Source organism: Anomaloglossus baeobatrachus, chromosome 8, assembly GCF_048569485.1.
Source record: "Anomaloglossus baeobatrachus isolate aAnoBae1 chromosome 8, aAnoBae1.hap1, whole genome shotgun sequence".
Lineage (NCBI taxonomy): Eukaryota > Metazoa > Chordata > Amphibia > Anura > Aromobatidae > Anomaloglossus > Anomaloglossus baeobatrachus.
Window position 1 is genome coordinate 113,631,341 of NC_134360.1, and position 21,328 is coordinate 113,652,668.

General features: G+C 47.6%; 1 protein-coding gene across 7 annotated transcripts in view; it reads left to right on the top strand.

Annotated features, from left to right (window-relative positions):
- The window catches only part of PDE4DIP (phosphodiesterase 4D interacting protein), a 1,984,767-nt gene that overhangs the window by 846,951 nt on the left and 1,116,488 nt on the right, over positions 1-21,328 (top strand). For all 7 annotated transcript variants that reach the window (XM_075321961.1, XM_075321954.1, XM_075321957.1 and 4 more), the window contains one exon: positions 19,876-19,989. In XM_075321961.1, the coding sequence (XP_075178076.1) occupies positions 19,876-19,989 (114 nt within the window). The remainder of the gene's footprint in view (positions 1-19,875; positions 19,990-21,328) is intronic.

The following is a 21,328-nucleotide window of genomic DNA, read 5'->3' on the forward strand; positions in this document are numbered from 1 at the left end:
GAATAATGGACTGTGAGTTTTCTAAAGACAAAACCAACCACTGGGTCTCTCCATTACCCTTCCGATCTACCAGGGTAAGACTCCCAAACAACCAAGCTCAAGCTCAGACCAGATTTAACTCTCTTCAGCGTTCTATGAACAGCAAGCTTGCAATGAAAGAACACAGCGTCGCCTTTATGGACAAGGAAGTCTGCAACAACCTAGCAGAACCTGTACCAGCCGAACTGAATCCAGCAGATCACGCAACTAGACCTACGTCTATAAGTTCTTTTGCTAACTCTTCTTGGCTTACAGGTCCAGAGTTCCTGCTGAGACAGTCAGAAGAAGGTGTCCAGGAAGCCTTCAGCATCCTAGATCCAGACAACGATCCAGATGTCCGAGCTGAAGTCAATACCCTGGCCACCAGTGCAGAAAAAACTTCCAACCTCGGTTTCCAACGTTTTGAACGTTTCTCCAGCTGGATGAGGCTCGTCAGGACTGTCGCTAGGTTAGTGCATATCGCCAGATGCTGTCGTACTGACCTTAAAAACAAAGACTGTCATCGCTGGCATGTCTGCCACAAAGCCCTTTCTGCTGAGGACATCTCCCATAGCGAATCCCTCATAATATGCCACCTCCAGCAGAGTGAATTCGCCATAGAATGGAAGTGTTTATACAACAAACAGAAGATTCCATTAAGAAGTCCTCTCGCCAATTTAACCCCAGTCATCGACAGTTTCGGCTTACTGAGAGTTGCTGGTCGTTTAAATCAGGCTCATCTTGGAGATGCAGAACAAAATCCTCTCATCATTCCCAACAAACACCATGTTACAGTCTTGCTGATCCGACACCACCATGAAAAGACTGAACACCAAGGCAGGCAAATTACAGAAGGTGCTTTACGGTCTGCAGGCCTCTGGATTATTGGAATGAAGAGACGTGTAGCACAAATACTACACGATTGTGTGTACTGTCGTAGAGCGAGAGGAAAACAACTGTACCAGCAAATGGCTGACTTGCCTACAGACAGACTTTCTACAGAGCCACCTTTCACCTACGTGGGCCTAGACGTTTTCGGACCATGGATGGTGTCCACACGCAGAACTCGCGGAGGCCAAGCAAACAGCAAGCGGTGGGCTGTGTGTTATGATCCGGAACCATATAAGATCACCACAAATCATTGGCAAAAAGGTGACAAGAGCATTGGCAACTAATCTGGCCGCCATCCCCTTACTAACCAACACAACTAGAAGTAGCCGAGGGGTGAACTAACATCCTGTGTACCGCGAACCCAGCCGGAGAAATAACTATCCTAAAGGTAGGAAAGATGAATAACTCTCTGCCTCAGAAAATAGACAAGAATAGCAAGCCCCCCACATTCAAAGACTGTGGTGATATAGGAAAAACACAATACATAGGTAGATGACAGGATTAGCAAAAGGTGAGGCCCCCGCTGACTAAAATAGGAAAGGACAGGAAAGGGACTGATGGTAGCCAGAGAAAAACCCTGCAAAATACCAACTTCCTGATAGTACAAAAAGGCCCTCAGATCGCTCGATCTGAACTCCGTCCTATACCAGGTGCCCTTGTCATACCAATGAACAGAAAACAAAAATTATAACAAATTCAACAAGCCATAAACACATGGACCCAAAGGAGCAATACTCAACACAGAACTCCAGGAAGTTCCTCAACAATCCACTGAGGGGGAAAATCCCTGGAAGGAAATAAACTGAAACCAACCACAACAAATGACAAACCCAGATAAGCAAAAGAACCAGGCAATAAATAAAGAGCAAGAACTTATCTGGAGTGGATGTGATGTAGAGCAGGATTAAGCAGGCTAAAGGTACAAAGAACAACTGACATCTGGCAACAGCCTGTAATCAGAGCAGGACTTAAATAAGCAGAGAGTTAGGAAAGGAAACACCCACTGCACAACACACCTGGTCTCTGTCCAAACCCTTCCTGGCCACCAGAGGGAGCCTCCCAGCAGCCAAGACATAACTAACATTCACAACAGTACCCCCCCCTTGAGGAGGGGTCACCGAACCCTCACCCACGTCACCGGGTCGCTCTGGATGAGCATGATGGAAGGCGCGAACCAACCTGTCCGCATGAATGTCAGAAGCCACAACCCAAGAGTTATCCTCCTGCCCATAACCCTTCCATTTCACAAGGTACTGAAGCTGACGCCTACTGCGACGGGAATCCAGAATTTTTTCAACCTCATACTCCAGATCCCCTTGTACCAAAACAGGGTCAGGAGGCGCTGCTGCAGGAACTGCCGGCTCCACATGTTTCTTCAACAAGGACTTATGGAAGACATTGTGAATCTTAAATGGCGCAGGCAGAGTCAAACGGAAAGATACAGGATTAATAATCTCCGAAATCTTATAAGGTCCAATAAATCTGGGCTTAAATTTAGGAGACGGAACCCTCATAGGAATATTTTTAGAGGACAACCACACCATGTCCCCTACTTTAAACCGGGGACCAACAGTCCGACGCTGGTTGGCAAACTTTTGGGCAGTTTCTTGGGACTGAAACAATTTATCCACTACCTGCCCCCAAATCTGCTGCATTCTGTTGACCACCGAATCCACCCCCGGACAGTCAGACGCCTCAAGCTGCCCTGAGAGGAACCTAGGGTGATACCCAAAATTGCAGAAAAAAGGGGACACCAACGTGGTAGAGCTAGCTCTATTGTTAAGGGCAAATTCAGCCAAAGGCAAAAACGAAACCCAGTCATCCTGATCCGCAGAAACAAAACACCGTAAATAGGTCTCCAGGGTCTGGTTAGCCCTTTCAGTCTGACCGTTGGTCTGAGGATGAAACGCCGAGGAGAAAGACAGCTGAACACCCAATTTGGAGCAAAAAATCCTCCAAAACCTGGATACAAACTGCACCCCTCTGTCAGAAACAATGTTTTCGGGAATACCATGCAAACGGACAACATGTTGCAAAAACAAAGGCACCAACTCTGATGAAGACGGCAACTTAGATAGGGGAACCAAGTGGACCATTTTGGAGAATCTGTCACAGATCACCCAAATCACAGTCATATTTTCTGAGAGACGGGAAGCTCTGAAATAAAATCCATAGAGATGTGCGTCCAAGGTTTCTTAGGTACAGGCAAAGGCAATAATAGCCCACTAGAACGTGAACAACAGGGCTTGGACCTAGAACAAACTCCACACGACTGCACAAAACGGCAGACATCTCGGGACAGGGAAGGCCACCAAAAAGAGCGTCTCACAAGATCCCGAGTACCAAAAATGCCAGGATGACCCGCCAAAACAGAGCAATGAACCTCAGAGACAACTCAGTCTCTCCATTGGTCTGGGACAAACAGTTTCCCTGTAGGACATCTCAGGTTTATCCTCCTGAAATTCCGCCAGTGCCAACCGCAGATCAGGCGAAATAGCCGAGAAAACTACACCATCATTCAGGATAGTAGACGGTTCGACAACCTCCAAAGAGTCAGCGCAAAAACTCCTGGAAAGGGCATCAGCCTTAACATACTTGGTGCCCGGCAAAAAAGAGACCACAAAATTAAATCGGGTAAAAAACAAAGCCCACCTGGCCTGCCGAGGATTCAACCTCTTGGCCGATTACAGATAGATGAGATTCTTGTGGTCCGTAAGCACCACAACTTGATGCCTAGCCCCCCTCCAACCAATGCCTCCACTCTTCAAATGCCCATTTCATAGCCAATAATTCCCGGTTCCCCACATCATAATTCCGTTCAGAAGGAGCAAACTTCCGAGAGAAAAAGGCACAGGGCTTAAGTTTACCCGAAGTAGCGTCTCGTTGAGACAGAACAGCACCTGCTCCGATCTCTGAGGCATCAATTTCAACTTGAAATGGGCGAGACACATCAGGTTGCTGCAGAACTGGGGCAGAAGTGAATCACCTTTTAAGCTCCTGTAAGGCCACAATAGCCTCAGGGGTCCAATGCTCAGCATCAGCTCCCTTCTTTGTCAAATCTGTCAGAGGTTTGACAATGGCAGAAAAATTGGCTATAAATTTACGGTAAAAATTAGCAAACCCCAAAAACCGCTGCAGGGATTTTAGAGAAGTCAGTTGCACCCAGTCGTAAATAGCCTGAACCTTAACCGGGTTCATTTCAATAGCGGAGGGAGACAGGATGAAGCCCAAAAAGGAAATCCTTTGCACCCCAAAGAGGCACTTTGACCCCTTAACGTACAGTGCATTATCCTTAAGTATCTGAAAAACCTCCCGTACTTGCCCCACATGAGAGTCCCAATCATCAGAAAAAATCAAGATGTCATCCAAATACACAATCAAAAATTTACCAATAAGGTCCCGAAAAATATCATTCATGAAGGCCTGGAAGACTGAGGGTGCATTAGTGAGCCCAAAAAGCATCACTAGGTACTCAAAATGCCCCTCATGAGTATTAAAAGCCGTCTTCCATTCATCACCCTCCTTAATACGGATGAGATTATACGCACCCTTGAGATCCAGTTTCGTAAACCATTTGGCACTCTGCACTCTAGAGAACAGATCAGACATCAGAGGCAAAGGGTACTGATATTTGACTGTAATTTTATTAAGAAGACGGTAATCAATACAAGGCCTCAACGAACCATCTTTCTTAGCAACAAAGAAGAAGCCAGCACCCAAAGGAGAAGATGAGGGCCGAATGTGCCCCTTCTCCAATGATTCTCTGATGGATGACCGCATGGCATCATGTTCAGGCACAGACAAGTTGAAAATCCGCCCCTTGGGAAATTTACAACCGGGCACCAACTCAATGGCACAGTCACAGTCCCGGTGTGGGGGCAGAGAATCAGATTCCTGGTGATTAAATACATCACGGAAATCAGACAAGAAGGCCGGAACATGAACTGCCTCAGCAGACGTGGACGACACGGAAAGGTCCTGATGCAAACCTTGACAACCCCAACTAGCTACCGACAAGGATCTCCAGTCAAGAACCGGATTATGGGTCTGCAACCACGGAAATCCCAGTACCAAGGTATCCTGTAGATTATGCAATACTAAAAATGTACAAGTTTCCTGATGCGCAGGTGCAACTCTCATAGGCACCTGGGTCCAAAATCGGGGTTTATGTTCTGCCAAAGGGGTAGCATCAATGCCCCTTAAAGGAATAGGAGTTTGCAAAGGAACCATGGGAAAACCACAATCCCTAGCAAACCCAAAATCCATCAAATTGAGCGCTGCCCCTGAGTCCACAAAGGCAAATGCAGAAAAGGAAGACAATGAGCAAATCAATGTGACAGACAAAAGAAACTGGTTGCAAAGAACCCACAGTAACAGAAGTAGCCAATCTCCTTTCACGTTTAGGGCAGACAGAGATGTTATGAGAAGCGTCTCCACAATAGAAGCACAGTCTATTCTTCCGTCTGAACCCCTGCAGAGTAGCATTAGAAAGGACCCTATCACACCCCATAGGCTCCAAAGGCTGTTCCACAGGCACAAAACCAGCAGGTATCTTCCTGCGCTCACGTAAACGCCTATCAATCTGAATGGCCAAGGTCATAGAGGAAATCCTACCATTACATCCTTCACAGCATCCGCAATACCCTTGCGAAAAAGAGCCGCAAGCGCATCATCATTCCATTTGGTAAGGACCGCCCACTTACGAAATTTCTGACAAAACGTTTCTGCAGAATCCAAACCCTGAGTTAAGGACACCAAGACCTTTTCTGCTTGGTGCACAATATTGGGTTCGTCATATAATAATCCCAAGGCCTGAAAAAAGGAGTCCACATCATTGAGAATCGGATCATCAGATGCTAAAGACAAGGCCCAGTCCTGAGGGTCACCACGCAGCAAGGAGATGACAATCTTAACCTGCTGTACGGGATTCCCTGAGGACTTAGGGCGCAGGTCAAAAAATAATTTACAATTATTTTTGAAGCTCAAAAATCTCGACCTATCTCCCGAAAAAAATTCAGGAACGGGAATTTTAGGCTCTGCAAGGGGAGTCTGTGCAAGATAACACTCTATACGACGAACCTTAGCATCAAGATGAGCAACACGCTCACCCAATTCATCCATGCTAGACAAAAGAAATCTTCCACAGAAGCCAAAGAAGAAGAGGAAAAACAAAAAAAAAATTTTCTCAGCAGCTTTTTTTTTTTTTTTTCTTCTTAACCCCTTCACGACCATGGACGGAAAGATCCGTCCTTGTGCCCTGGGCCTTAACGACCAAGGACGGATCTTTCCGTCATGGCGTAATCGCGGCACAGAAGCCTCCGGTGACTGCGAAAAATTAGGATAAACCGCAGATTCGGGGAGGAGGGGACCTGTACCTGACCTCAGGAGGTGTGGTGCCTCCTCCCCGGACCTACGGAGGCTGTGATTGGCTGACGAACGCCGCTCAGCCAATCACAGCCACTGTAATGTTCCAGCCACTTAAAGTGACTGAAACATTGAAATCCAGCCCTGGCCAGTGCAGCTATAGCACTGGCCATTGGCTGGAGCTGGGTGACCTCACTGGATCACCCTCCCCCAGCTCCAGTAACTCTGATTGGAGAGATCGGCCTTGTGACCGCTGTCTCCAATCACAGTGGAGCTGTTGCCAGTGACCGCCCCCGTCATCGTCCCTGCAGCACGCCAGCACAGTGAGTGTACACCGTGCAATGGCAGGGCGACAAGCTCCGGTTCCATGCTGTTATGAGACCGGAGCATGGTACCCGGAAGTTGCCGCGCTGCCATTGCACTGTATGAAACCGGCCTCCCTATCCGCCGCCGCGATCTGCCACCCGCACCCTCACCTCCACCCCTCGTATCTGCTGCCCGCATCCTCACCCCCACACCTCCCGATCCGCCGCCGCTGCCCTCCGCCGCGATCTGCTGCCCGCACCCTCACCCCCACACCTCCCGATCCGCTGCCCTCCGCCGCGATCTGCCACCCGCACCCCCACCCCTCGTATCTGCTGTCCGCACACTCACTCCCACACCTCCCGATCCACCGCCGCCGCTGCCCTCCGCCGCGATCTGCCACCCGCATCCCCACCCCTCGTATCTGCTGCCCGCACACTCACCCCCACACCTCCCGATCCACCGCCGCCGCCCTCCATCTGCCACAGTGCCACCAGTCCCCCCCCGATCTGCTGCCCGGCCCCTTTCCCTCGTGATCGGCTGCTCGTCCCCTGTCACCGCCGTGATGTGCGCTCCCTCCCCTGTCACCGCCGTGATGTGCGCTCCCTCCCCTGTCACCGCCGTGATGTGCGCTCCCTCCCCTGTCACCGCCGTGATGTGCGCTCCCTCCCCTGTCACCGCCGTGATATGCGCTCCCTCCCCTGTCACCCCCGTGATGTGCGCTCCCTCCGTCACCGCCGTGATGTGCGCTCCCTCCCCTGTCACCACCGTGATGTGCGCTCCCTCCCCTGTCACCGCCGTGATGTGCGCTCCCTCCGTCACCGCCGTGATGTGCGCTCCCTCCCCTGTCACCGCCGTGATGTGCGCTCCCTCCCCTGTCACCGCCGTGATGTGCGCTCCCTCCCCTGTTACCCCGTGATGTGCGCTCCCTCCCCTGTCACCCCATGATCTGTGCTCCCTCACCTGTCACCCCGTGATCTGTGCTCCCTCACCTGTCACCCCGTGATCTGTGCTCACTCACCTGTCACCCCGTGATCTGTGCTCCCTCACCTGTCACCCCGTGATCTGTGCTCCCTCACCTGTCACCCCCGTGATCTGCTGTCCGCTCTCTCCTCACCTCTCACCCCCGTGATCTGTGCTCTGCTCACCTGTCTCCTCCGTGATCTGCGCTGCGCTCCCTCCCCCACCTCTCACCCTCCCCGATCTGCTGCCTCCTTCATCTCCTGTGATCCAGCTGCCTAGATCCATCCTGTAGGGTAACTATCCCCAATCTCACCTCCCACTCCCCTTCCCACCCATCCCCCCATCCCCCCCATCCTCTGCCGCTCCTGCATCCACTACGCCCTCTCCCATCCGCCCCCACCCTATCCCAGCCGCCGTCTCGCAATCACAGACGCTCCCTTTATATGCCGCCGCCCCCCCCCATCTGCCGCTGGTTTTTTTTTTATGCCATGGGGGTCTAGTTCCCAAAATGGGGTCACATGTGGGGCAGCTCCACTGTTTCGGCAGCTCAGGGGGTCTCCACACAGCATGGAATACACTAATTATCCCAGACAATTTTGCGTTTGAAACGTCAAATGACGCTCCTTGCCTTCCGAGCCCTGCTGTGCGCCCAAACATTTGATTTCCACCACATATGAGGTGTCTGTGTACTCAGGAGAAATTGCACAATACATTTTATGGTGCAATTTTTCCTGATACCCTTGTGAAAAAAAAGCTACCTGGTTGAAGTAACAATTTTGTGGTAAAATTTTTTTTTTTTTATTTTCACAGCTCAACGCTATTAACTGTTGTGAAACCCCCAGAGGCTCAAAGTGCTCAATAAACATCTAGCTAAATTCCATGAGGGGTCTAGTTTCCAAAATGGGGTCACATGTGGGGGAGCTCCACTTTTTCAGCACCTCAGGGGGTCTCCAAACGCAACATGGAATACGCTAATTATCCCAGACAATTTTGCGTTTGAAACGTCAGATGACGCTCCTTGCCTTCCGAGCCCTGCTGTGCGCCCAAACATTTGATTTCCACCACATATGAGGTGTCTGTGTACTCAGGAGAAATTGCACAATACATTTTATGGTGCAATTTTTCCTGATACCCTTGTGAAAAAAAAAGCTACCTGGTTGAAGTAACAATTTTGTGGTAAAAATTTTTTTTTTTTATTTTCACAGCTCAACTCTATTAACTGTTGTGAAGCCCCCAGAGGCTCAAAGTGCTCAATAAACATCTAGCTAAATTCCATGAGGGGTCTAGTTTCCAAAATGGGGTCACATGTGGGGGAGCTCCACTGTTTCGGCACCTCAGGGGCTCTCCAAACGCAACATGGTGCGGCTAACGATTCCAGCTAATTTTCTGTTCAAAAAAAGTCAAATGGCGCTCCTTCCCTTCCGAGTCCTGCCGTGCGCCCAAACAGTGTTTTTTCGCCACATATGAGGTATCTGCGTGTTCAGTAGAAATTGCCCAACAAATTTTGGGGGTTCATTTAATCCTGCTACCCTTGTGAATATGCAATATTTGAGGCTAAATTAACATTTTTGTTGCAAAAAGTAAAATGTTCATTTTTTCCTTCCACATTGCTTTAGTTACTGTGAAGCACCTGAAGGGTTAATAACCTTCTTGAATGTGGTTTTGAGTAGCCTGAGGGGTGCCGTTTTTGGAATGGTGTTACTTTTGGGTGTTTTGTGTCATGTAGACCTTTCAAAATCGCTTCAAATGTGATGTGGTCCCTAAAAAAAGTGGCTTTGTAAATTTTGTTGTAAAAATGAGAAATTGCTCATAAACTTTGAACCCCTATAACTTCCTTAAATTTTTTTTTTTTTCCCAAAATTGTTCTGATGTAAAGTAGACATGTGGGAAATGTTATTTATTAATTATTTTGTGTCATATGTCTCGTTGGTTTTAGAGCATAAAAATTCAAAGTTTGAAAATACAAAATTTTCAAAATTTTCGCGAAATTTCCGTTTGTTTCACAAAGAAATGCAAAAAATATCGGCCTAAATTTACCACTAACATGAAGCGCAATATGTCACGAAAAAACAATCTCAGAATCACCGGGATCCGCTGAAGCGTTCCAGAGTTATAACCTCATAAAGTGACACTGGTCAGAATTGCAAAAAATAGCCTGGTCTTTAGGGTCAAAATAGGCTTGGGGCTGAAGGGGTTAAGAGTACCCTTTAAATTTGTTTTGGCCGGATGTACTGTTATGATCCGGAACCATGGAAGATCACCACAAATCATTGGCAAAAAGGTGACAAGAGCATTGGCAACTAATCTGGCCGCCATCCCCTTACTAACCAACACAACTAGAAGTAGCCGAGGGGTGAACTAACATCCTGTGCACCGCGAACCCAGCCGGAGAACTAACTATCCTAAAGGTAGGAAAGATGAATAACTCTCTGCCTCAGAAAATAGACAAGAATAGCAAGCCCCCCACATTCAAAGACTGCGGTGATATAGGAAAAACACAATACATAGGTAGATGACAGGATTAGCAAAAGGTGAGGCCCCCGCTGACTAAAATAGGAAAGGACAGGAAAGGGACTGATGGTAGCCAGAGAAAAACCCTGCAAAATACCAACTTCCTGATAGTACAAAAAGGCCCTCAGATCGCTCGATCTGAACTCCGTCCTATACCAGGTGCCCTTGTCATACCAATGAACAGAAAACAAAAATTATAACAAATTCAACAAGCCATAAACACATGGACCCAAAGGAGCAATACTCAACACAGAACTGCAGGAAGTTCCTCAACAATCCACTGAGGGGGAAAATCCCTGGAAGGAAATAAACTGAAACCAACCACAACAAATGACAAACCCAGATAAGCAAAAGAACCAGGCAATAAATAAAGAGCAAGAACTTATCTGGAGTGGATGTGATGTAGAGCAGGATTAAGCAGGCTAAAGGTACAAAGAACAACTGACATCCGGCAACAGCCTGCAATCAGACCAGGACTTAAATAAGCAGAGAGTTAGGAAAGGAAACACCCACTGCACGACACACCTGGTCTCTGTCCAAACCCTTCCTGGCCACCAGAGGGAGCCTCCCAGCAGCCAAGACATAACTAACATTCACAACAGCTGTGTTATTCACCTGCATGAGTGTTCGAGCCGTTCACATTGAGGTGTTAGAGTCCATGGATACCTCCAGCCTAATCAACGTCTTGAGAAGGTTCCTTGCCATCAGAGGACCAGTGAAACAGCTGAGGTCTGACCGTGGCAGCAACTTCGTCGGTGCATGTAGAGAACTGAATATCGACACCAAACCTATCCAAGATCAGCTGGCAGAGAAAGGTTGCACCTGGATCTTCAATCCCCCTAACAGTTCTCACATGGGAGGCTCCTGGGAGAGGATGATCGGGATTTCACGCAACATCTTGAACTCCATGCTAATGGACGTCAATTCCTCAAGACTCACACATGAGACTCTAGTCACTCTTTTAGCTGAAGTCTCAGCCATTATCAATTTAAGACCCCTTGTGCCGGTGACCATGGATCCAGAAACACCAACCATATTGACTCCTACTATTCTTATTACCCAAAACACTGACAACGCGGTAATGCCCAGCGGAGAGTTCACCCACGCGAACACTTATCAAAAACACTGGAAACGGGTTCAATACTTGGCTGACTACTTCTGGAACCGATGGAGGAAGGAATACCTCACCATTCTTCAAGAAAGAAAGAAGTGGTGACATCCCAAGACGAACCTGAAGGAAGGAGACCTAGTCCTCATGAAAGATCAGACCACAGAAAGGACTGACTGGCCTATGGGACTAATTACTAGGATACTGCCTAGTCAGGACGGCAATGTTCGGAAGGTGGAGCTAAAGGTCATCAGGAAAGGTGAGACGAAGACCTTTGCAAAGCCAATCCACGAACTTGTTCTGCTGCTGCCCATAGAGAGCGTCCCTACGGGACCTGAACTTTGAGCAATCCTTCTTGTTTTGGACTCAATTGAGCTTGTTTTTGCATTTAACATGCCTTTCCTTTCAGGTTGTATTATGGACTTAATAGTGAAATCCCCAAACTGAATTTCAGACGGGGAGTGTGCTGTTTCTATTTGTCTTAGTTAAAACTGTTATTTAATGTTTTTCATGCTTGTCTCTGCTGCCATCTACTGGTCAGACCTTTCAGCTCCTCTGTTTCTTTTGCCCAGCCCATGGGAGTGTCTGATGACCCTCTTGCATCACATCCTGGTATGTTCATTCCAAACCAGAGTTTGTGAGAACAACATCCCTTATTGGATTGGAGCTACTAGGAGCAAAGTCTTCTGACCACGTAGTAGCTACAGAGGCAAGCATCACTGGGGAATTACAATGCCAAGTACTTGGATTACTGCACTCTGCATGTCCTAACCTTTGGAGAAAATAAACCACCATTGTTTCATCTCAGCATGTGCATGTTTCACTCTGGAGCGCTCTGGTCCTGTCTGCCCCACCTATAGGAAAAACGAAGGTAAGATTCTCACAACCTCTCACAACTACGCACCTTCCATCGCCTTTAAGTGGGGACAGAACACATGGGTCTTCCAGCAGAACAATGACCAAAAACACACTTCAAAAAGCACTAGAAAAGGATTTGAGAGAAAGCACTGGAGACTACTAAAGTGGCCAGCAATGAGTCCAGACCTGAATCCCATAGAACACCTGTGGAGAGATCTCAAAATGGCAGTTTGGAGAAGCACCCTTCAAATCTCAGGGACCTGGAGCAGTTTGCCAAAGAAGAATGGTCTAAAATTCCAGCACAGCATTGTAAGAAACTCATTGATGGTTACCGGAAGCGGTTGTTCGCAGTTATTTTAGCTAAAGGTTATGCAACCAAGTATTAGGCTAAGGGTGATAATACTTTTGTCTGGCCCATTTTTGGAGTTTTGTGTGAAATGATGAATGATTTGATTTTTGTTTCATTTTCTTTTGTGTTTTTTCATTGCAAGCAAAATAAATGAAGATAATAATACCAAAGAATTTGTGATTGCAATCATTTTCAAGAAGAAACTGAGTATTATCTGACAGAATTGCAGGGGTGCCAATACTTTTGGCCAGCACTGTAGGTGAATACAAGGATGTATACAGATAAATATACAGGCATCACACACGTGCATACAAATACATAATATGACACATATACAAACGTATGTATGTATGGATAGATAGAATCATAGATAGATAGAGGAATAGATAGATAGAGGAATAGATAGATAGAGGAATAGATAGATAGATAGATAGAGGGATACAAAGATAGGATGATAGATAGATAGAGGGACAGATAGATAGAATCATAGATAGATAATAGATAGAATCATAGATAGAGAGATAGAATCATAGATAGATAGAATCATAGATAGATAGATAGAGGGATAGATAGAATCATAGATAGAGGAATAGATAGAATCATAGATAGATAGAGGGATAGATAGATAGAATCATAGATAGATGGAGGAATAGATAGATAGATAGATAGAATCATAGATAGATAGAATCATAGATGTCCACACATTACATATGGACTCAGCTTCTCTGCAGATGATTGCACATGGTGCCCGGGATGCCGTTTGAAGCCTGCACTTCTATCTTCTCTGAGGTGTAGCCTCCTTTTCTCCTGGGGTCCGTCTGCTGTGTCCTCCTGGAGTAATTTAAATGCAGGAGGGTGAGAGCAGCTCAGCCATGATGAGGACAGCATGTGAGGTAGGAGCCATGTTTGTATCCAGTAGAGGCTAGTGATGTGTCGGTCGCGAACGATCCGACACAAAGATCCGGCTCCCTGCAGTGACTGACAGGAGCCGGATCACCAAATTGAGCCACTAAAATCGCTAAACGGCTCTTTTCGCCGCTGAAATCCCGCTCACCCGCGTCTATACCGCGCCCACTCCGCGATCTAATTGGTCCCTTGTAAGCAGGCGGGGTTTAGCCTCGGGTGGGCGGGCTTTTGGCGGCATTACTATAATCTTAAATATGTGTTCACCTGGGGTGAACACATATTTAATAAGGGTCCGAGAACGATCTGAATGAGAGGCTCTTTTTGGTGAGCGGAGCCATGGGAACCGGATCATCAAAAAGAGCCGAACTGCCCATCACTAGTAGAAGCCTCTCTGCTGCAGACGGAGCTGTGGGCAGAGCCTTCTTATTTGTCACAGACACAGTCTCTTTCCTCAGCACGGTCGGCAGCTTCTACAGAGGGCCCTAACAGGTGAGGAAGGGGCCTCTGTCAGCTCAGCATAATCATATGCTTTCAGCTGATCTGGCCCCAGCTTCTCCTGTTAGTGTTTAAAGCTGCCACCAGCAATGGAAATGAGCACATGTTTTCAGTCTCTAGGGGCCCCCTCCGGCTTGGGGCCCCTGTGCGACTGCAGGTGCTGCATGGTGATATATCAGCCAGTGCAATGTCCCAACCCCTGCCCCTGGGGCCCGGTGAGCAGAGGAATGAAAGGGGAGGGGCCCGGGCTGTCAGCCAGCCCCCCCTCCTCCCTGCTGCTCACCGGGACCAGTACAGGAGTCCTAGTAGTAATGCCCTGATGGCGGCCCTGTCAGGAGATCTGCAATAATATCCTTACATCTCAAACCTAAGCCATTGTAGGGGTGTTTTTTTTTCCTTTTTTCTTTGCTGTGTTGCACCCTGCTTATAATTGTATAACTCATACTGGGAGAAGTACAGGTGCACAGTGAAAACTATCTGATAACACCTAAGCTTAAGAAAAGTTAACTCATTAGGTGCCAAATACTTTGATTGCTAGCATCTGCACAGGAGTAAAGGTCCAGTCACACTAAACAACTTACCAGTGATCCCAACAACGATAGGGATCGCTGGTAAGTTGCTAGGAGGTTGCTGGTGAGATGTCACACTGCGACGCTCCAGCGATCCCACCAGCAACCTGACCTGGCAGGGATCGCTGGAGCGTCGCTACACGAGTTGCTGGTGAGCTCACCAGCAACCAGTGACCAGCCCCCAGCGCCGCGTGGAAGATGCTGCGCTTGGTAACTAAGGTAAATATCGGGTAACCAACCCGATATTTACCTTGGTTACCAGCGCACGCAGCTACACGTGCAGAGAGCAGGGAGCAGCGCACACTGAGCGCTGGCTCCCTGCTCTCCTAGTTACAGCACACATCGGGTTAATTACCCGATGTGCGCTGCAGCTAAATGTGCACAGAGCAGGGAGCAGCGCACACCGGGTGCAGCTGCACAGGGTACATATATAGGGTATAGAGTACATGGTGCAGCTGCACAGAGCAGGGAGCAGCGCACACCGCTTAGCGCTGGCTCCTTGCTCTCCTAGTTACAGCACACATCGGGTTAATTACCCGATGTGTACTGCAGCTAAATGTGCACAGAGCAGGGAGCAGCGCACAATGCTTAGCGCTGGCTCCCTGCTCTCCTAGCTACAGCACACATCGGGGTAATTAACCCGATGTGTCCTGCAGCTACATGTGCACAGAGCACGAGCCGGCACTGACAGTTAGAGTGGCGGAGGCTGGTAACAAAGGTAAATATCGGGTAACCAAGGACAGGGCTTCTTGGTTACCCGATGTTTACTGTGGTTACCAGCCTCCGCAGAAGCCGGCTCCCTGCTGCCTGCACATTTAGTTGTTGCTGTCTCGCTGTCACACACAGCGATCTGTGCTTCACAGCAGGACAGCAACAACTAAAAAATGGCCCAGGACATTCAGCAACAACCAACGACCTCACAGCAGGGGCCAGGTTGTTGCTGGATGTCACACACAGCGACATCACTAGCAACACCGCTGCTACGTCACAAAAGTTGTTCGTTAGCAGCGATGTTGCTAGCGATGTTGCTTAGTGTGACGGGGCCTTAAGGGCTCATGCGCATGTAACTGCATAATCTTCTGCAGTGATTTGACAGCACATGTGCGTGTCAAATCGCTGCAGAAAGACTGCATAATGAATGCAGTTTTTTTGTTAAAAAAAAGCCGATTTCATGCGCTATGACTGCTGCCCCCACCATAGACAGAGTGGGAGCTGCATCCAGTACACACAAATAATTGACATGCAGCGTTTATGTACGCACGGATTTGGGTCAATATTTTAGCATCCAAATCGCTGCATTATTAAAAGCAATGTGCGCACGTCTCATGCACAATCTACATAGATTGTGCAGGGGACCAGGACGCATGCATTTATGCTGCAGTGCAATATGTAATGTAAATGCATGCTATTACGCGACGTGCGCATAAGCCCTAAGGTGAGTTAAAAACAAACAAACAAATAAAAACATTTTACTATGCTCTGCAGCCACTATTTACTCATGTGTCGAGTTTAACATGAAAAATTTGGTGAAGCATCCTCTTTAATTAAAATCCACACTAGATGTCGTCTATATTTGCACGGTCAATTATTTTTCTATATGTGTTAGATATTTTTGGTAAAATCTCCTTCACCTTTCAACTGTAAAAACGTTACGATTTTCCTCCTGCAGACTTCAATGAAAAATCTGCAGCATTTGTGCTCCATGTGACCTTAGTCTAAATGTGGGTGGGTGAAATGGAAAACAACCTGGGTTTAAAGCTCACAGTATAACATTGTGTTATTGCTGTTATATTGCTGCTTTTTGCTCACAAAAATATTGATATTCATGCAACCTAATGCAATGTGTCGGGAAGGGGGGCTTAGTCATAGCTACTTGTGTATGCGATAGGTAAACCTAGGAGTTGCTGTACCTATCAACTTTTTAAAAATGTTTATTTAAAAGGAAATAAGTGAAATACAGTGCCTTGCGAATGTATTCGGCCCCCTTGAATTTTTCAACCCTTTCCCACATTTCAGGCTTCAAACAAAAAGATAAAAATGTTAATGTTATGGTGAAGAATCAACAACAAGTGGGACACAATTGTGAAGGTGAATGATATTTATTGCTTATTTTAAACTTTTAAAAAAAATAAATAACTGAAAATTGGGGCGTGCAATATTACTTTACTTTCAGTGCAGCAAACTCACTCCAGACGTTCATTGAGGATCTGTGAATGATCCAATGTTGTCCTAAATGAGTGATGATGATAAATATAAGCCACCTGTGTGTAATCAAGTCTTCGTATAAATCCACCTGCTCTGTGATAGTGTCAGTGTTCTTCTGTTTAGGCCGCTTTCACACATCAGTTTTTTGCCATCAAGCACAATCCGGCAAAAACATGAAAAAATGCATCCGGCGTCTGTTGCCACCGGATGCGTTTTTTCCCCCATAGACTTCTATTAGCGCCGGATTGTGCCGGATGGCCTTGCGTTCCATCTAGCTTTCGCCGGATCTGGCAAAATTTGCTTGATGGGCGGCTGGATGGAAAGTTGAAGGGAACGTTTTTGTCTCTGGCGAAAAAAACGGCGCCGTACGGCTTTTTTTAGAATGGAAACCTATGGGCGCCGGATTTGTCGTCATCTGTCATATGCTGGAAACCAATGATGGATCCGGTTTTTGTTTCTGGGTATTCCCAGACGTTGTGTAAATAGTCTCTCTCTCTCTGTCGATGTGTTGGTCGGTCTTTCTCTCTGTCGGTCAGTCTATCTCTGTCGGTCGGTCTATCTCTCTGTCGTTCCGTCTCTTGCTCCCTCCTTTATACTCACCGATCACGGGTGCGGTGGTGCACAGCTGTCACATTGCTTTGGTGACTTTTCCTCTTTTGAAAATGCCAGCCGCTCATTATTCCATCTCGTATTCCCTGCTTCCCCCACCCACCAGCACCTATGATTGGTTGCAGTCAGACACTTCCCCATGCTGAGGGACAGCTGTCTCACTGCAACCAATCACAGCCGCCGGTAGGTGTGTCTATATAGTGCAGTAAAATAAATAAATAAATAATTTAAAAAAAAACGACGTGTGGTCCCCCCCAAATACCCCTCCAGGTCCGACGTAATCCACACGAGGTCCCACGACGCTTTCAGCTCTGCTACATTGGAATCTGACAGGAGCGGCAGTAGAATACCGCGCAGCTCCACGCAGCAACTGAAGTGAGTCGCGTTGTCAGCGGTGACATCACTCAGGTAGTGCCGGTGTGTGTGCGGTGATGATGGGTTCGGTAGTGTTTGCGTGTGTTCGGTCATGATGGGGGCGGTAGTGCTGGTGTGTGCGGTGATAATTGGGGTGGTAGTGCCTGGGTGTGTGCGGTGATGATGGGGCGGTAGTGCCGGGGTGTGTGCGTTGATGATGGGGGCGGTGGTGCCGGTGTGTGCGGTGATGATGGGGGCGATATTGCCTGGGTGTGTGCGGTGATGATAGGGGTAGTAGTAGCAGGGTGTGTGCGGTGATGATGGGGGCGGTAGTGCCGGGGTGTGTGCGGTGATGATGGGGGCGGTATAGCCTGTGTTTGTGCGGTGATGATGGGGGCGGTAGTACCGGGGTGTGTGCGGTGATGATGGGGGCGGTAGTGCCCTGGTGTGTGCGGTGATGATGGGGCGGTAGTGCCTGGGTGTGTGTGGTGATGATGGGGGCGGTAGTGCCTGGGTGTTTTCGGTGATGATGGGGGCGGTAGTGCTTGGGTGTGTGTGCGGTGATGATAGGGGCGGTAGTGCTTGGGTGTGTGCGGTGATGATAGGGGCGGTAGTCCCGGGGTATGTGCAGTGATGATGGGGGCGGTAGTGCCTGCGTGTGTGCGGTGATGAAGGGGGCGGTAGTGCCTGGGTGTTTGCAGTGATGATGGGGGCGGTAGTGCTTGGGTGTGTGCGGTGATGATAGGGGCGGTAGTTCCGGGGTATGTGCGGTGATGATGGGATCTCTCTCGGCATGAAAAAGAAAAAAAAAACAACAAATCCGTTTTTAGCTGGATCCGTCGCATCAGTTTTTACACAATCTGCGACGGATCCGTTGCATCAGGCACAAGCCGGATTGTGCCTGATGCCAAAAAACGAATGTGTGAAACCAGCCTTAAAGCGCAGATAGCATCATGAAGACCAAGAAACACAACAGGCAGGTCCGTGATACTTTTGAGGAGAAGTTTAAAGCCGGATTTGGTTACAAAAAGATTTCCAAAACTTTAAACATCCCAAGGAGCACTATGCAAGCGATCATATTGAAATGGAAGGAGTATCATACCCCTGCAAATCTACCAAGACCCGGCTCTCCATGCAAACTTTCATCTCAACAAGTAGAAGACTGATCACAGATGCAGCCAATAGGCCCATAATCACTCTGGATGAACTGCAGAGATCTACAGCTGAGGTGGGAGAGTCTGTCCATAGGATAACAATTCATTGTACACTGCACAAATCTGGCCTTTATAGAAGAGTGGCAAGGAGAAAGCCATGTCTCAATGATATCCATAAAAAGTGTTGTTTAAAGTTTGCCACAAGCCACCTGGGAGACACACCAAACGTGGAAGAAGGTGCCCTGGTCAGATGAAACCAAGATCGAACTATTTGGGCACAATGCCAAACGATATGCTTGGTGTAAAAGCAACACAGCTCATCACCCTGAACACACCATCCCCACTGTCAAATATGGTGATGGCAGAATCATGGTTTGGGCTTGCTTTTCTTCAGTAGTGACAGGGAAGATTGTTAAAAACTGATGGGAAGATGGATGGTGCCAAATACAGGACCATTCTTGAAGGAAACCTGTTGGAGTCTGCAAAAGACCCGAGACTGGGACGGATATTTGTCTTCCAACAAGACAATGATCCCAAACATAAAGCAAAATCTACAATGCAATGGTTCACAAATAAATGTATCCAGGTGTTAGAATGGGTGAGTCAAAGTCCAGACCTGAATCCAATCGAGAATCCGTGGAAAGAGCTGAAAACTGCTGTTCACAAACGCTCTCCATCCAACCTCACTCAGCTCGAGCTATTTGCAAAGGAAAAATGGGCAAGAATTTCAGTCTCTCGATGTGCAAAACTGATAGAGACATACCCCAAGTGACTTGCAGCTGTAATCGCAGCAAAAGGTGGCGCTAAAAAGTATTAACTTAAAGGGGACTAATAATATTGCACGCCCCACTCAGTTATTTATTTTTTTAAAAAGTTTAAAATAAGCAATACATTTCGTTCTACTTCACAATTGTGTCCCACTTGTTGTTGATTCTTCACCAGAACATTAACATTTTTATCTTTATGTTTGAAGCCTGAAATGTGGGAAAAGATTGAAAAATTCAAGGGGGCCGAATACTTTCACAAGGCACTGTATTTACTACAGATATTTAGGGCTATGTGCCTATAAAAATCATATGTGGGTTAATTTGAGTTTTGGAAATTACTTAGTCTGTTGATCGACACTTAGGGGAAATTCCAGTATTTCTAACTATTATTACTTTGTACACCCCATAGATTAGCTTTTAGTAACTTTTTCTGTATCTTTCTCTTCTTTAGGAGTATATGGATGTCTTGTATTATCAGCAGAGTTTAGAAAAAGTCCCAGGAGGTAACGAATATATGATGGAAAAACTACGGCAGAGAATCAAAGAGAGAGATGTCGCTTTAGAGGTACGTAACTTACATATCTTAGAAAAGGTTCTTTAAATATGTGATTTATTTAGCTCCTATTTGGAGTGCTGGGAAACTTGATGTTCATACTTAGTGAAAATGTTTTGTTATGTTTCTGTGCCGCCCAGGGCTATGAGTTACTCGGTCCCGGGCAGTGTACTTCTGGGATGTGTCACTGGGTGGCCGTTGCCCGGTTCCGTGACCCAGGGTCGCTTTTAAAAAGGTGTTTATGTACAGGGTAATAGATAATAAGGTTTATGTCGTGACACCACTTGCGGGCTGCGGTTATGGTGATGGAACCGCCGCTACACAGTCATACCGCTGGGGCTGATGTGATGGCAGCCTGGTTGTTGGGCCCTCCGCAAGTAGGGATGGGGCTCCAGGGGATATGTGATAGAGTTAGGCGCAGAAAGAAAGGTAGGCCACACGAACGGTTGCTGTGTAACTGGTTCTCTTTACTCACAGTAGATGGTAACTGGTACCCAGAGGAAGGCTGGTATTCACCTTTGGTTCCCTTAGTCCAAGTGTTGGTTGGTGACCTGGTGGCTTCTTTCCCCTGCACCTTTCTCAAGTTGGTGGGTCCCCGTGGCTTGGAGCATCAGGGGGTCCCCTCCTATTTGTCTCTCAGTCTCTGGTCCGTACGGCGGGCAGTGTGAACCCTGTAGTGTCGGTGTTCCGTTCCGGTCCCTGGTTCTCCCGTTACTGCTGGTGCTCCCGGACTTCTAAGGTCAGTGAGGTTCTGGATGGTTCACTCACTGTGCAGATTTTATCAGGTCTGCCTGGAGCATTTGCCTGACCTAGGGCTCTGTACCCCGTCAGTGCTATGTTTGCGGGAGTACTTTGCAGTACTCCACCGGCAACTACACGCCTGGGCCCTCAGGTCACTGTCACACTCCTGAGTCAGTGCAGTTACGTCATTCTCCCCTCACTTCCACTTACTAACTCTAACTGTCTGTTTGTCCACTCCCACCTTGTCATTGTCTAGTGGACTGGATCGGTCCACCCCTGGGTGGCCATCCATTGGGTCCAAGTCTAGTCTGTCACCAGTTTGTGTAGATGGGGGAAAACTGGGATTATAATGTGTTTTTCTGTTACCGGCACTGGTCTTCCAGGTCCCTGGGGATAGGCAATGCATCTTTGGCAGGATGTAGTACCTTGTAGTGCCCTGATGGGTTTAGGGGTGCTACATTTAATTGAAGGGATTTTCTAGTACTACATTATAAATTATTTAATCAAAATCAGATTGGTGGGGGTCTGCTATGTGGGACCCCCACCAATCAACAGTATCCAACATCAACATCACCCTGTACTGGGTACTGCAGATCAGCCCAAATTCAAA